Source organism: Pipistrellus kuhlii, unplaced genomic scaffold, assembly GCF_014108245.1.
Source record: "Pipistrellus kuhlii isolate mPipKuh1 unplaced genomic scaffold, mPipKuh1.p scaffold_m20_p_12, whole genome shotgun sequence".
Classification (NCBI taxonomy): Eukaryota; Metazoa; Chordata; class Mammalia; order Chiroptera; family Vespertilionidae; genus Pipistrellus; species Pipistrellus kuhlii.
In genome coordinates this window covers 10,753,416-10,770,883 of record NW_023425427.1, presented here as the reverse complement: position 1 = coordinate 10,770,883, position 17,468 = coordinate 10,753,416, and the positions used below count along the sequence as shown (strand labels likewise).

General features: G+C 34.5%; 1 protein-coding gene across 6 annotated transcripts in view; it reads left to right on the top strand.

Annotated features, from left to right (window-relative positions):
- The window catches only part of TMEM38B (transmembrane protein 38B), a 31,595-nt gene extending 18,396 nt beyond the window's left edge, over nt 1-13,199 (top strand). For 5 of the 6 annotated variants that reach the window (XM_036433120.2, XM_036433121.2, XM_036433123.2 and 2 more), the window contains 4 exons: nt 1,060-1,244; nt 2,156-2,243; nt 6,193-6,310; nt 12,784-13,199. In XM_036433120.2, coding sequence (XP_036289013.1) covers nt 1,060-1,244; nt 2,156-2,243; nt 6,193-6,310; nt 12,784-12,978 — 586 coding nt within the window. In that variant the 3' untranslated portion in view covers nt 12,979-13,199. The remainder of the gene's footprint in view (nt 1-1,059; nt 1,245-2,155; nt 2,244-6,192; nt 6,311-12,783) is intronic. The other variant, XM_036433122.2, reaches the window with a different exon arrangement.
- Nucleotides 13,200-17,468: the final 4,269 nt, after the last annotated feature.

Genomic DNA, 17,468 nt, shown 5'->3' with positions numbered 1-17,468 from the left:
CTTCTTTCATACAGTGTTTCCATACCACTCCCTTAGAAAGAGGATAAGTTCTGTTTTAAGCACAAAATTGTCAGCTAGAGAGTATTTTTAGGAATGGGAGGGGGGAAATGTAGAGTGTTTTCCAATTTAACACTACTGCTAAACTGTTTGAACAGATGCTTAGAACAAATGAAGCTTCAAAAAATAATTCACCTGAGGAGGAGTGAATTATCTTAAACTAGTATCACAATTTAATTGGTTAAAACTTAATCTTGCTCAACTGAATTGAAGAACAAGCTTCATATTCTTTCAGCTGTATGAAACATGTTTTTCTTTAATACAAATCTGTATCCTTGAGAGCTATGACCTTTCTTGTACAGATTGCAGTTTATGTACTGCACAAAAGAGCGCAAGTGAAGATGTTTGGGCGTAGAAATGCAATCCTTGCTCAGCTTTCCTGGAGTAAAAGGCACTCTACTAAGAGGAGCCCTTACCCTAAAGTGATTATACATTTGCTTAATTTTTTAAATGTATTTTTATTGATTTTTTTACAGAGAGGAAGGGAGAGAGATAGAGAGCTAGAAACATCAATGAGAGAGAAACATCGACCAGCTGCCTCCTGCACCCCCCCACCGGGGATATGCCCACAACCAACGTACATGCCCCTGACCGGAATCGAACCTGGGACCTGTCAGTCCGCAGACCGATGCTCAACCGCTGAGCCAAACCGGTTTCGGCTGCTTAATTTTTTTAGTGGATTCAGTACTGAGCTTTTAGAAGAGTACAGGCACAAATTAGGAACTCAGTAAATACTTTTTGCATATACAGAATATTCAGAAGTCCAAGCAAGATGAAATTTCCCTCGGACCATGACTTTTTGGCAGATCATTATATGTATTTCATGGGATTTTTAAAAAAATTGATTCTACTCAATCTGTAGTCTTCTTAAAGTAAAATTCCATGTTTATATGGAATTTATATTTATGTTTGTTGTGTTTTGCCAAATTGTTATTGCTGACAAGCTGTATTGTTATTTTTGTTCTGATTCCATTTATAAAAATATTTAAATTTTAATTTCAGGTATATTGTTTTTTTTTGCCCATGTGACCTAGTTTCCCAGGGCTATTCTTTCCTACCTGTTCAACTCTTGGCTGCAGGAATGAAGGAAGTGACCAGAACTTGGAAAATAGTAGGTGGAGTCACACATGCTAATAGCCATTACAAAAATGGCTGGTTAGTCATGATAGCTATTGGATGGGCCCGAGGTAATATTAACAGTATATGTTCATAAATGTTCTGTCTGTTATTGGTGTACTACAACTACTGAACAGTTCTCTAGTTATATTAATGAGGACCATATACTTTAATTATGTCTTTTTGGAGGATGGAATCCTTGTTCCTGTTAACTGTTAAAGTTAGTTCAAAACTAGCATTTTTTACTAGTAGTAGCCATCAGCCATTATTTTGAGCCCAACTGTCTTACAATATAAATTTTTAAAAATTTATTTATTTTTTATTAAATTATTATCTGTGTACATATTTTTACAATTGGTTTTTGTAAAATTTTATAAATTTAAAAAAAATTTTATGATTGGTTTCATTAGCAGCCCGAGAACCGGAGGGATTCATAATTAATTAAGGTGTAGTGCCATCATAAATAAACCAAGTTTACATAAGAAATTATGTGCTGCATGTAAAAAAAATTGTGTTTTTTAAAATTTTGAATAACTGGAAATGGTAAATATGATTGATTATGGGTTCATATTTACTTTGCATTGTTTACCTTTATTGTTGAGTTCTTTTGTATGTAGGGATTGAACAAATTTCTCCAATCTCCTATTATAGTATATTTTACCTAAAACTAATATCAGGGAAGGAAATAGTAAAACAGAGGATTTTATTTTTCAGATCTGAAACAAACCTCTAGCCACATCTGTGTGCCTAAGGACCCAATTTTAATTTAATTATTGGACAATAGACAGTTGCCATATGCTGAAAGGGAAGAATTCCAATAATGTCAGTACCATTAGTGTACAAGGCAACTTTTTTCTTTCCCAAAATTACATTTTGGGGGTCCTCTCGGGATTTTAAGTCAGGAAGTAAAATTATGATTTTGTTTTAAATATTTCTCTAGAAAATTTGGCTAAATATTCTTGTTTTATTTTCTTATTTTTAGGTGCAGGAGGTAGTATTATCACAAATTTTGAGCTATTGGTAAAAGGAGATTGGAAACCACAAGCTGATGAATGGATGAAGATGTCCTAGTGAGTTGATATAAACTATACTGAGAATCTGGCTTTTTATCCTTAGATCCTACCAAATTTATTTTTGGAAACATTTTGTGGATTCTAGATATGGATGAAATATAGGTGAAAAAAATAAATAGTGATGATAATGGGAAGAAAAATAGGAAACTTTATTCTTTCAAAAAGACTGCTCTCTCAAATGTAGTTTTAAAATATATATATTGATTCATTTATTTGTGGGTTCCTTTTCTTAGGAAATAAAATAGAACAAAAATTTCTAGATTGTTATAGAATTGTGAGAAGAGTATGAATTTATGGAGAGAGAATTACATAGGCACAGACTTCTCTAAATGGAAATGAATCAGTTGCAGGCTCTTGGTATTTTCATTAATGAAATCACCTAGATTTCAAATTTACATAGTTCTGTAATTTAAATGTTAAATTTAAGAGAACAAATCGAAGCATTGTCATAAAGCCCTATTAGTTGCTTTAAAAATGAAAGACGAGTTTAATTGTACATAACAATAAGAAAAAGATTAGAGGAAATAACCCACGCTCCACTTGTTGGATGCTTGCTACTTTTTGTGTCCACTTAAGAAAATCTAATTGTTAGATATTCTTTAATGACATTGACCCAGTATTAAATAAGTCACAAATGTACCCCTAATGTACCTGATAATGAAACAAAGAAGTGCAGTTTCCGTTCCCACAATTCAGGAAGGGAAAGGATTAGTGAATAGTGGCCATAATAAGCAAGGCAAGGAAAGACTTCGTGAGAAAATACACTCATTAGAATGGATTAGAAATGAAGGTGAAAAAGCAGTATGGATGATGAGGTATGTTTGAGAACCAACAAATTTCAGGATATATAATTGGAAAGTACTCTTTAAAGCTTGAATTGAGGCAGTTCAGAAATAGAACAAAGAAGGTTTTAGATGATAATGGTAAGTTATAAGTCAGGCATTAGTGTAATTAAGGGGAAATTTTTTCTCATTTTGAGTGCATGCCTTGAAATACTTTTATAAGCCATTTTGAAACCAAAATCAAATTATGTTTCTCCTCTGTTCAAAACCTTACAGTTATTCTCTGGAATGGCCAATAAGGCCCTCCAAGATCTGTCTCTCCCCCACACCCAATTTGCTTTGACTTCATCTCTAGTGCATAGCAGAGAAAACCTATTTGGTCTTAGAGAATACATATATTGTCATAAACAGAATTTTGGTAGATGTATGAATATTAGAGGTGCTGGAGAGGGCTCTGAAGGAAATGGGAAACATGATATTAGAAACTGAAGAGATGATACAATTACCGTATATAATGGCAGAAAACTTAGCTGAATTGTGGAAAGCATAACATGTAAGCAATGAACTTGATTAGTTAGCTGAGGAGATGTAGAAGCAAAGTCGAAGTTATGGACTAGATTTTTCTTGCTGCTTATGATAAAGTGTAAGAGGAAAGATTTGACTTGAAGGAATAACTGCTAAATAAAGAAACCAAGACTTGATGATTTAGGAAATTCTCAGCTAATCCAGACTGGAAAAGATGATAAAATTAGTAGACTTGTTCTTAGGAAAGCCTGCAGTGGAGAGAAAGTCTAGGGTGTTGCTGGATAATTTTTGCTAATGTTAGAAGAGATTAGGCATGGGACACATGGATCCATCCAGCTATCACAACAGAAACCAGGACTAGAGATGGGATTTTAAAGGACCATTTTGACTAATGGCATGGATTCCTGTGTCATACACAGGAGACCCATAAGTTCTTTGAAAATGTTATTTCAGCAGAAACATTGCCACCTTGGACTGAAAGGGACAGAGATAAGATGAAATAAAAGAAGGCTGTCAGACTCCTAACATTCTACAGGCAGGAAACAGGCTGATAAAAGTGCTCAGCTGCAAACATGTGCTACCCTTCAAGGAAAAGGAAGCATTATTTTAAGGTGAGGCTGTGGGCCTAGAGGTCTGAGGCCAGGCACACAGGCCGGCGTCACAGGTGTAAAGGCTAGAGCTTTGAGTGCAGAGGTTGGAACTGCAGTCTTAGAGGACACAACTTCAAGCCATTGAGGATAGCTCAGGCCTCAAAACCTAATGGAATTTGCCCTGCTGGATTTTGAACTTGTGTAGGACCACTTTATTATTCTGTTTTTTTGTTTCCTTTTGGAATGAGAATGCCTATTAACTGTTATTCTGTGCCTATTCCACCATTGTATTTTGGGAGCAGGTAGCTTATTTACTATTTCACAGGGAACTACTATAAGAATTTCCTAAATGCTTTCTGATCTTCCTAACCAACCTCATTGACTTTTTCCTAAAGCCCAGCCCTTTTCCAATTTCCTGTCCCAATTTATTGTCTACAATCATTTTTCCTCAGATCCTTGCCTTGCTTAAGAATGGAATGTGTGTGCACTAGAGGATGCCCAGGATGAGGCACTAATGTACAGATACCAAGTTATTAGAAACAAAGAGTAGCAAAATGACATGAAGACAAACCTACTTTCATTTGTTTTTTATCTCAACTTGTTAAAATACCAATTTGCTGTACATTTTATAATAACAGTTGTACATTTATATAATTTACAAATTAATTGATAAATATATTTTAGAGATACTTCTTTATCTTTTTTTTTTTAAACATTTTATTGATTTTTTACAGAGAGGAAGAGAGAGAGATAGAGAGTTAGAAACATCGATGATGAAAGAGAATCATCGATCAGCTGCCTCTTGCACACCCCCTACTAGGGATGTGCCCGCAACCAAGGTACATGCCCCTGACTGGAATTGAACCCGGGACCTTTCAGTCCGCAGGCTGATGCTCTATCCACTGAGCTAAACCGGTTTCGGCGGATACTTCTTTATCAATAGAGCTGGATGCACAGTAAAACGTTTTTAGAGACTACTTTTCCAAAACAGGAATGCTGCCCGATCATTGTTAAGCAAAGTCCAAACCCCTGTTGCCCAAACCTAACCCTGGTTTGAACTCAATTCTTAGCTTGTAATAATGAAATTAATAACCAATTTTTCATAAAATGGCTGATAGGGGCTTAAACATTCTAAGTTTATTTTATTTATTTATTTATTTTATATTTTATTGATTTTTTTACAGAGAGGAAGGGAGAGGGATAGAGAGTTAGAAACATCGATGAGAGAGAGTCATCGATCAGCTGCCTCCTGCATACCCCCTACTGGGGATATGCCCGCAACCAAGGTACATGTCCTTGACCGGAATCGAACCCGAGACCCTTCAGTCCCCAAGCCAACGCTCTATCCATTGAGCCAAACCGGTCCCGGCTCTAAGTTTATTTTTTATCTTTTTCTAGTCATCATAGAGAGTTAGATAATGATCTGTTACTGAGATATGCTTTAAATATGTGGCAAACATATGACATTAAAGTAGTGCTTCTTATTTGTAAATTCACATCTTAAACTAGTAGACTTGAACTGTTCAGCATTAATTTATTAAGATATTAGCTAATGCAAATATTCTATGCTGGCGTTAGCTAAGTAATGTGCTAGAGCAAGCTCATATTGTTTTATGAGAGCCAATTGTGTATCTCTCTTCTCTTTACACAGCAGCCTGAAGTTGGTTGTGGTGGGAATATTTACACAATGGAAATGAGAAAATACTACAAATGGGGGTTTTCTTTTACATCCCTCATTCCATCCAAGAAGTCTGTTTAGCATTATAAGGTTTTTCAGGACTAATCTACTTGTCCCAAATTATGCTGACAAACATGGGACTTCCAGATCCTTTGTAAGAAAGTGTTATGTGGTTAAATATGTTCCAGAAATATTGCATAAAGAAATGAGATAAGTTTATATAACTTAGCATTTCACAGGGCTCATTTTTGTGTTCTATCTATTAATAACTCATTAAATTAGTATTTTGTAGAGTACTCTTTGAGAAATATAGACATAGATCATGTTAATTACTTAAACTAAACTTGACTTAAAGTGTGTTTTGTTTTCAGCCCTGCCAAGGTAACCCTGCTGGGGTCAATTATCTTCACACTCCAGCACACTGAGCATCTGTTAATATCAAGGCATGATCTTGTGTTCCTCTATACCATGTTTCTTGTGGTCACAAAGGTAAGAGTTCAAAGTAGCAATAAATCAGTATCACAGATCCTGTGTAATCAGAATTCTGCATATGAAGCTAGTAACAGGAACATTTACTTTTTATTGTTAGTACAGTCTAAAATGATGAACTTTGGAGAATTTATTCAGCAAATCCATGACTTTCTGAAACTTATTTCTCATGACTCCTCATTTGATTTATGCTGAGGCTATCAGGAAAGACTTGAAGATAGTCTCAGAATATAGTAGAGGTCAGAGAGTAGTGAAAATGGCCAAGATGATGAGAGACTGCTGAGACAGTGTCATCTCATTTGGAAAATGAGGTACTTGGGTAGATGTTCTCTGAGTTTCTTTAGAATTTTAAAAAATTCATGTTAGGCATTTGTGATCTAATTTGTTTGTCTGGTTTGAAGCTTTATTCGTTCTTGAAGATAGGAGATAGTATGAGATAAGATCAGTTTTTTGAGTCAGGATGTCTTAAGTTCACACCTAGCTTTATTCTCTAATCCCTGTATGGGCAAGTCACTTAATGTCTCTAAATCCTGATTTCCTCATTTTCATTGTTTGATTGTTGAGAGGATTGGAGATGATATATGCTATTCTATTACTACATCTGACACATCCTATAAATTCTACTTCTAGCTCTATCATGAGGCTAATTCTGATTATTGTTATTCTTGCCATTATTAGATACTAGAGGCTTGGTGCATGAAATTCATGCACTTGTGGACAGGGCGGGGGGCTGGGGAGGTTCCCCTCAGCCTGGCCTGTGCCCTCTCACTGTCTGGGAGCCCTTGGGGGATGTCCGACTGCTGGCTTAGGCCTGCTCCCCATCCCCACTTAGTGGGCCTAAGCCAGCAGTAGGACATTCTTAGTCGGACATTCACAGAGGGAAGGAGGCTCCTGCCACTGCTGCTGTTCTCGCCAGCCATGAGCCCAGATTCTGGCTGAGTGGCGTTCCCCCTGTGGGAGCACACTGACCACCAGCAGGCAGGTACTGTGTTGAGTGTCTGCCCCCTGGTGTTCAGTGCACATCACAGTGACCTGTCATTCAGCTGTTCAGTCGATTTGCATATTATCCTTTTATTATATAGGATTGTTTCCTAGTCACAGCTAAGCAATGGATTTTAAAATAAGTTTACTATATAGGCCTAGAAAAATTTTATAGCTGTTTCATTGCCTAGATAGTTTTGGCTAAAACTTTTCTACAGGATTCTTAAAAGGAAGCAGTATATGTTACATACATTTATGCCTTAGAAAGAACTAAGCCACTATGGGGATCATTTATTCCTCTTTCAGTAGTCTCTGCAATGGAAGTGATCTGTGGTGGTAATTCAAGTAATGCATTACTTGATATCTGAAGCAACATCTCTTCACATGTGTCTTCCTCTTCCAGTCTTCAAATTTGGGGCTGTATGTATTTCTTTGTAACAGCTCTACTGAGAAATATTTTACATGCCATACAATTAATCCATTTAAAGTATACAGTTCAGTGTTTTTTACTATAGTCACAGAGTTGTACAGCCATCACCACATTAGAACATTTTGGTCACCCCTAAAAGAAACCTCATACTCATTAGCAGTCACTTCACATTTTCCTTTAATCCCCCAGCTGTAGGAAACTGCTAATCTACTTTCTGTTATAAATTTATTCATTCTGCTATTTTATGTAAATGGAAACATACAATATGTGGTCTTGTGACTGATTTTTTTTTTCACTTAACATAAGGATTTTGAGGTTCATCAGTGTTGTATATATCCGTACGTTATTCCTTTTTATTGCCAAATGATATTCCATCCTATGGATATACATTAAAATCTCAGTATAATGGACTGATTCAAGTGAGGGGTTGTCCTTTAAAGCCGAAAAAGTCCGTTATATAATAACAAATGCATATGTTAAAAAATTGACAAATTAGTTTACCTGTTTTTACTTATGTAGACATGTTTGTGTAATTAAAATTAAGTATGCATGAAAAATTTCTTTTTACAGAAAAGATTTCTGTTTGTATTACAGTAATTTTAAATTTATACCGAACAGGTCTAGTAAATGCGTGCATTCATAAGTCACTGTGAGTAACACGGCTGGGGCTTGGCTTAGTGCACATGGGAACATCAGCCTGCCTGCACAAGTTAAAACAGCTGCAGGAAGTCATTCCATGCAACAACAGAACCAATTATATTGTGTATGATGTGGTGTGATCATATGCTAATAGTTTACCAAACATTGTATACCGAGGCGACTCTTGGATTTAAATATGTAGACCATGGTTATAGATATGTAATATTTATTTATGTCGGTGAAATCACTACAGTGTTTTTTCCAACATATGGTCTATACGTTAAAATTTTTTAAAATAACAGTGAATCGCTTGGCCAGTGTGGCTCAGTGGTTGAGTGTCAATCTATGAGGTCACAGTTTGATTCCTGTGGTCAGGGCATATACCTGTGGTGCAGGCTCAACTCACAAGGTGGGGCATACAGGGAGCAGCCAATCAGTGATTTTCCCACATTGTTGATACTTTTATATCTCCTTTTTCCTTTTTCTCTGAAACCAATACAAATATATTTAAAAAATAACAGTGAATTAATAACAAAAAATAACTTATTAATTTAATTATAAGCAAATCTTGGTTAAAAGCATTTTCACCTGTTACATTTGGACCAGAAATTTTGTCCGTTAAATATGAAGTCCATTAAATTGAGATCTGCAAAATCAGAGGTTTATTGTACTAAATTTTATTTATCCATCATTGATAGCTATTTTTGGGTTCTTTTACTTTTTGGCCAATATGAAAATGAGCTATGAACATCCACGTTCAAGTTTTTGTGTGGACATGTGTTACATTTCTCTTGGGTATGTCATATAGGAATGGAGTTATAGGTCATATAGTAATTCTAAATTTAATCTTTTGAGGAACTTTGAGGAATTATCCAAAGTGGCTTTGTCATTTTACATTTCTACCAGCAATATATGAGAGTTCTAATTCACCACATCTTTGCCAATGCTTACCTTTTTCATTAGAGTCATTTTAGTGGGTATGTGGCATCTCATTGTTATTTTGATTTACATTTTCCTGATGACTAATGATGATGAGCATCTTTTCATGTGCATGCCGACCATTTATATATCATCTCTGGGGCAATGTCTGTTCAAACCTTTTGCCCACTTAAAAACTGACTTATCTTACTGAGTTGTAATAGTTTTCTATATATTCAGGATACCAGACCTTTGTGAGATATATATATCCCCATTATTTTTCTCCCAGTTTGTGGCTTCCTTTTTTATTTCCTTAGCATTGTCATTAAAAGAGCTGAAGTTTTTAATTTTGATGAAGTTCAGTTTATCATTTTTCTTTTATGGTCCTGCTCTTTTGTTTCCTAGCTAAAATATTCTACCATATCTCAAGGTTGTAAAGATTTTTCACCTGCATTGTTTTTCTTATAGTTTTATTGTTTCTGTTTTTACATTTAGGTTTATGATCCATTTCTTTAAAAATATTTTTATTAAATTTATTGGGTGACATTTATTAATAGGATCATATAGGTTTCAAGTATACATTTCTATGATACATGATCTGTATATTGCATTCTTTTTCAGGGTTTCTTTGTATAGTCTAAGTCTTACATTTCCATATATAAATATTATAAGGCTGTCACTTGAAGTCACATGTTATTCAATTTAGGTAATATGTTTTTTTTTTAATAGTTTGCAAAATAAGGAGATAGTTTTATATTTTCTTTGTAAAAAAAAAAAGGGGGGGTCATTCAATTTTTCACTATTATATTTGTATCACCTTGCTGAATCAAGGCCTAATAAGAGTCTCAATTCACAGAAGCCTGTCCTTGAACCTCCTGAGTCTATTTCAGCAATAACTCCTGATGTTGCAATATTTCTTGGATGAGTGATGACTCTACTGGGAGTAGAGCTTCTATTAAAACACTCGATTTGAAAAATACTTACTATAGTTCACATTCTCAGGAAATACTTTAAATCATAGCACTCTTCTCTTTTGTATATTGTTTTAAAAAATGCTGTTTTTCTGACAGTAGGCCATTGTTTTTATCTGAATTCTTCTGTTTTTTTATTAATCCTATCCTGAGGCTATTTTTTCATTGATTTTTAGAGAGAGGGGAAGGGAGCAGGAGATACAGAGAGAGAGAGAGGAACAGCCACATGATACATATTGACTGCTTGCTTCCTCAGACCAGGGCCGGGGATCAAGCCTGCAACCAAAGTATGTACTCTTGACCAAAATTGAACCCAGGATCCTTCAGTCATAGCCAACACTATATGCACTGAGCCAAACTGGCTAGAGCTGAATTCTTTTATCTTTTATTCACAGTCCATGAAGTCAATAATTTTGCTAGTACCTCTTATTGTACTAAAGAATAGTTTAATGTAAGGAAATTTTTCTTAGATAGTACCCAATAAACTTGGAGGTGAACATTCTATTAGGATTTTTTTTCACTATTTTCTCCCCAGGTGAGCACATTCATATTCATGCCTTTACCCTCTACTTATATGGTAATGATTTCCGAATCTATATCTTGTACTTAAATGTTTCTGGGAAAAACCTGTTACTGCACTTCTCTTTACTGTTCTATAATTATTGATTTACTTGCTTGTCTCTGACTAGTCTGTAAGCTCCGTGAAGGCAGGGATTACATTCAACATTTTTCTAGCAGCCAGGTATAAGGCGCAAACAGATTATTTAAATCCTCTTGATGGCTACTTTTAGTCTTTGTTAGTGCTGTTCTGATGTGACCCTTTTGGGACCTCAATTTAAACCTGAAGTGCATTTCTAGACAGTTTCACCTTGCCTAGCCCTGAACTTCAAACTGTCTGAAGTCTCTGCTCTGTTCTTTAGCATTCCAGCTGTGGCTGTTTGCTAGGCAAAGAACCTAAATAGATTTTTTTTCTTTACAAAGAAGAGATACAAATGGCCGACAGGTACATGAAAAGATGCTTAACATCATATCAGGGAAATGCAGATTATAACCACAATGAGATATCATCCCACACCTGTTAGAATGGCTATTATAAAAAAGACAAGAAATAACAAGTCTTGGTGAGGATATGGAGAAAAGGGAATCTCGTACCCTGTTGGTGGGAATGTAAATTGGTATAGCTACTATGGATAACAGTGTGGAAGTTCTCAGAAAATTAAAAATAGAACTACTACCAGATGAGTTAACATTTTACTTCTGGTATTTATCAGGAGAAAACGAAAATGCTAAGACAAAAATGATACATGCCAGGAGGTCAGGGTTCGATTTCTGGTCAGGGCACATGCCCAGGTTTCAGGCTAGATCCCAGTAGTAGGTAGAGGGTGGGCAGGAGACAGCCTATCAGTGATTTTCTCTCATCATTGATGTTTCTGTTTCTCTTTCGGTCTCCCTTCTCTGAAATTAATAAAAATATATTTTAATCACAACAACAAAAATAGTATATGCCAACCCCATGTTCATTGCAGCATTGTTTACTGTAGCCAAGATTTGATAACAACCTAAGTGGCCATCAAAAGATGAATGAAGCCGAAACTGGTTTGGCTCAGTGGATGGAGCATCGGCCTATGGACTGAAGGGTCCCAGGTTCGATTCTGGTCAAGGGCATGTACATTGGTTGCGGACACATCCCTGGTAGGGGGTGTACAGGAGGCAGCTGGTCGATGTTTCTCTCTCATTGATGTTTCTAGTTCTCTGTCCCTCTCCCTTCCTCTCTGTGAAAAATCAATAAAATATATTTTAAAAAAAGATGAATGAATGAAGACTATATGATGAATATGTATACAATGAAATATTCAACCATAAAAAGGAGTGAAATATTGCCATTTGTGCCAGCATGCATGGACCTTGAGGACATTATGCTACATCAGTGGTTGGCTAACTGTGGCTCGCGAGTGGTGGCTGTCGAGCTGCAGTTTGCCACTCTGTTGACTAATGAGTTTGCCGACCACTATGTTAGGTGAAATAATACAGAGAAAGACAAATACAGTTTAATCTCATTTACATATAGAATCTAAAAATTAAGAAAACACACCAAATTCATATAGAGGGAAGAGAAATTAATGGTTGCTATAGGCAGGGTGTGGTGATGGGCCAAATAGGTGAAGGGGGTCAAAAGGTACAAACTTAGAGTTATAAATTAAGTTATTGGGCATGGTGACTATAGTTAATAAAACTATACTGCATATTTGAAAGTTGCTAAGAGAGGAGATCTTAAAAATTCTCATCACAAGAAATAAATTTTTTTGTAACTGTGTATGATGATGGATGTTAACTAGACTAATTGTAACTATTTCCCAGTATGTACATATATGCAATCATACGTTGTACACTTGAAACTAGCATGTTAAATGTTGATTACATCTCAATAAAAAAATATTTTGAAATTATTCTTTTTTTTTATTTTTGATTACTTATCCCTTTTACTTTGAGGACAAACATTTGTATTTAAATTCAAACTTGAACTTTTTTTCCAGATAATCATGATGACTACAGCGACCCCTATTCTGCCTTTTGCTCCTTTTGAAGCTACAATAAGTCGGATATTGTTTGGCTGGCAGCAACAGTTCTTACCATGTGAAAAGAAAAGTGAAATAAGCACATCGACCTCAAAGTCTACAGCTGTTATTTCAGATAAAGTTAAAAAGAAGGGCAATAAGAAGACTGACTAAATTTACTCGATGAATTTTAGAAGGCAAAAAAAATTTCTTATCTACCTAGCAGACTGTGATAAGTATTTCTATTGTAAATGATGTGAAATAAAGATTACACATAAGGAATGGAGGTGACAAAAAGAAAGAACTTCTTTCTATTTCAGGGAGACCATCCCTTTCTGGATTGTAATTCTCCAGTGTTGTGAGTGTATCATGTGAAATTGTTCTTCTAAGTTATAAAATATTGTGGATATTTTATGGCTTTATATTGATAAAAGCAGGCTATATTTTTTTAGTGTTAGAGAAAGTGAACCTATTATCATTGCAAAATTACAAAAATTAAATTCTTTTTGTTTTCTTTAGATATTGATATTTTAAAATTTATTTGAGCTTTAGTTTAGCAAAATTAAACTTCTACTTCACATTACCATTATAATTTCTAGATATGGAAAACAATTCCTGTTTAATTTTGAACACGGGGAAAAGCAAACTTTACCTAAATGACTTTACATTGCAAAGAAAGTAAATAACTAGTTTATATCTCAGATATAAATATTGTATATTTTGCCCCATTAAATGGAAATATCTGAAATTTTATTAGTTTTTTTCTAGTAGTTTTTTTCAGTGAGAACAGAGTATTAGCATGAGTCTCAAAGTCTTTTTCATGCCCTTGTTTATACTGTTTCTTTTGTCTCAAAAAAATCAGGGGTATAATTTTAAATAAATTACTAGGTCTATGTTTTGCTTAGTAAGTTTCATTTGAGAAGCTACTATTTTTTTCTCTCTCCTTAAAACTCATTTGTTTTTAACTGTAGAAGAAATTATTTTCAGAATTTCACATGTTCTTTCTGATCTTAGTTGGTTTGAATATACTGATGGTACTATCATCTTAATGATTCAACAAAAAGTATTATTTTAATTAAAAAATTTTCCCTTTATGTGTCTTTTCTAAGGGGAACTTTTCAGTTTTCTAGTTGAAATGTCTCTATGTGTTTGTATTGTATTTTAATCTGTATGTACATATATTATTAATTTTATTTTAAATTAAAAATAATTACCCTTATGCGAAAATGCTCAGCTTTTATGAGAATTATCCTCATGCCTTCGGCAGTAACCAGCTAACCAAGAAAAAGAAACTAAAATCTCATGGTAATTCACTTGAGTGAAAACTGATGACATTGTATCTGGTTTCTTTTATATTTTCTTGCTTTATTTTATAGTTTAAAAGTCCAGTTATGATTTTAAAATTCTGCGACTGACATTTCTTCTATCCAGACTATAAATCTGCCTACCTGCAAAGAATTAGTATGTATCCAGCATTTTTGGATGGTGAAGTACTCAAATCACATTCAAATTAAAAGTTTAAAAATATTTTTAACAAATACAATACACCAGCAGGGACTATACTTTTACTTGCTAAAAAACTTTTTTGGGGCATGGGGTAGGACCTTTGATAGCTTTTGTATACTAAGAAATTTATTTTTAATATTGTGACAAAAGGCATTAAAATATGAGTTCTTTGTTACGTTTGATACTCTTGTACTTTTCAAAATTAACATGTTACTAATTGTTGACTTAGTTTTGAAGTTTGGGTTTGACTGTGGTTGAAATGGCAGTAATCTTGTTTTACACTTGTGTTAAAGACAAAGCTATTAAAATAAGTTATTTGACACCAATGAAGTATTACATTATTTTATGATTAAAAAAATAGTTTTCTTGAGTTACCCATTCAAAACTCATTAGGTGTATTGACTGATAGAGTATGTACTAAATAATTACTGTCCAAATGGGACATTGGTACAGACTTTTAAAATCTATGCAAGCTTCCTAAAACCTTCAGTTCAAGGATCTTAGGAGAAAGATGTTCTGGAGAACATAGCTTAAGCCTGAATCTACCCTTGCTGCCAGAGACTTGAGATTTGCAAAGCAGATTGTTAGACTCCTTACCCAACTTGTAGCATAAATGAGACCTTTTGACCAGCTTAACAGCCTATTATTGGTAGTCCTGAGAAAGTTAAGTCCTGGTAGATCTCCTTACCTAAAAGGAAATAAGAAGCTGACAAGAACATTGGCTGGCTTAACTCAGTGATCTCACATTCTAATAAAATGTGGCCGAATTAATACCAATTCTGACTTTTTAAATTAGTCATTCTTCCTTGCTGAGGGTAAAGGCTGGAGGAGCCAAATATGTGGAACTGGTATATTTTTTGTTTACTCCTTTAAGGCCTAACACCATTTCATTAAAATTACTTCAAATCACAAATTGATTACAATTGAGTTTTACACTTGTGCTGCATTTGTTTGTTAAAGACTCCAAGAGAGTAGTGGGGGGAGGTTGTCAAACATTTTAATTTTGTCTGTTTTCAATGAGTAATTGGGATTCTTATGTTTTGATTTGCATTTTCCTGATGATTAATGATGTAGAGTACTTTTTTGTGTATGCACATTGACCATTTGTTTTTCTCCCTCTATAAAGTGTCTCTACAGATCTTTTGCCCATATTTTATTGGATTTGTCTTTTTATTATTAAGTTGTAGGAGTTCTTTATTTATCTTTGGTATTTATCCTTTGTAAAACAGGTATTTTCTTTCTGGGCTGTAGCTTACCTATTCACTTTTATAATGATGCCTTTTAATGATCATGGATTTTTAATTTTGAGGCAATCTAATTTTCCAGTATTTTATTCATAGTTATTATTCCCTGTCTTAAGAAACTTTTGCCTACCTCCAAGTCATGACATTATTTGCCCATCTGAGGAATCTGCAACAAGGGAGAAACACTTAAAAGAGAAACCCTATACTGTTCTGTAAATTAATAATTTTGGCACTCAGCAAGTCACTTAGCTCTAATTTTTGATTCTGCTTTTTGAAAATAATTGTACACCTTATATATCGATAACTTTTCCTGAGTTTGTGCTACATATTATCCGTTAAAGGAATTTAGGACTTTTCTATATGTGTCTATTTAAGGACTTTTTGTAGTCAGGCTTGACTTTAGTTTGTAACAACTCTGATATTTCATTTAAGAGATGGTAAATAAGAATGTGGTAACAGAAAATATTTTAAAAAATGAAGTAAGTTCTCTAAGCTCAGAGTTGGTATGGAACTGGTTGGAAAAATAGTGTTCCAAATATATATCCCATTAGTGCATATGTGTGGTGAGCAGTGGTCTGACAAGAAAATCAGTAGACCTTTTCTTAGATTAATTTACTTGTAGGCTGTCTGGTAATTCATGACACTTAATAAAGAGAATTAAGATTTCTTTGGGATCAAGAAAAATTATGCAATTTATATTGTATGTTGGGATTACTATCAGCAAACAATGGTTTAGTGAAGGGGAGAGAAAGAAAGGGACTTCTGTCAGACAAATTTATTTTTATTTCTGTAAAGTTGTATTTTTTAAAGAGAATCAAGTTGAGGATAGATATATGTATTTTTACAAATATTTTGTGTAATCCCGCAGTTTGACTTAAAAATTCAGCCTAATCTCAATAAAAATAGACTGTTGACTGAACCTTCCTTGAGAATAATATGAAGTAAAAGGAATCTGCTACAGGGGCTGATAAGCAGCATGATTGTATTGACATCTTAATGAGCTGTGAGAGGAAGTGCATAGCATCTTGATTAAATTTTCAAAGGATGGTAGGTGTTATGAAAGCCTGTGATGACAGGAAAGATGTAAAGGATTAAAAATATGCTTGGAAAAATGACTCAGCTTAAAAAAAATATAAGTATCCATCTGGGAAGAATTATATAAGGCTCAAGCCTAAGGAAATATGCATGCATTTTGTAGTAAACTTTGAATAACAAAAATTATGGAACATTAGCAGGTTACAGTCTTTATTTTGAGCAGCCTGACATTTTGGAGTTATGTGACTGAGGAAGAGAGAGTAATTCATGTTAGAGGATAAATAGCAGTCTTTGCCATGACTGCTGATCTGAAAGGACTGTTTTGAAGATAATGTATGTTAAAATGACTACTGAGAAGAGTAGTCAATTTAGGTGAAACCAGAGGTCTATATAGGTTGAAGCCCAAATAATGTGTGCCAGTCATTTCCCATGTGTAATACCTGAACCTCACAAGCCAATAAGATAGGAAGTTCAGAAGTCCACTCTCCTCCTGACACTGTTGCTGTGTTTTATTGTTGTTGTTACAATGGTGTGATGATAGGATGGTATTATTACAGAGGAGCCCAGTCATTGTGTGTGGCCTTCTGACTGGTCTATTTAAATAATTCTATCATTTAAAAATTTTTATTTTATTTTATTGTTTAAAGTATTACAAATAGTAATACATATGTCTTCCTTTTTCTCCCATTGACCTTCCCCTGGCCTTCCCTACCCATCGGCACATGCCCTCCCTGCCGTTCCCCCACGACCTAAAGGAAACAAACATCAGTTCAGTTCAGGCAAGGATATGAGGAAACTGCTAAGGCAAGTAACCTTTGTTAGAAACAGTAACATTTCTTCAAAACAGCACTTACCAGATTCACATTGAGAACTTTTTAA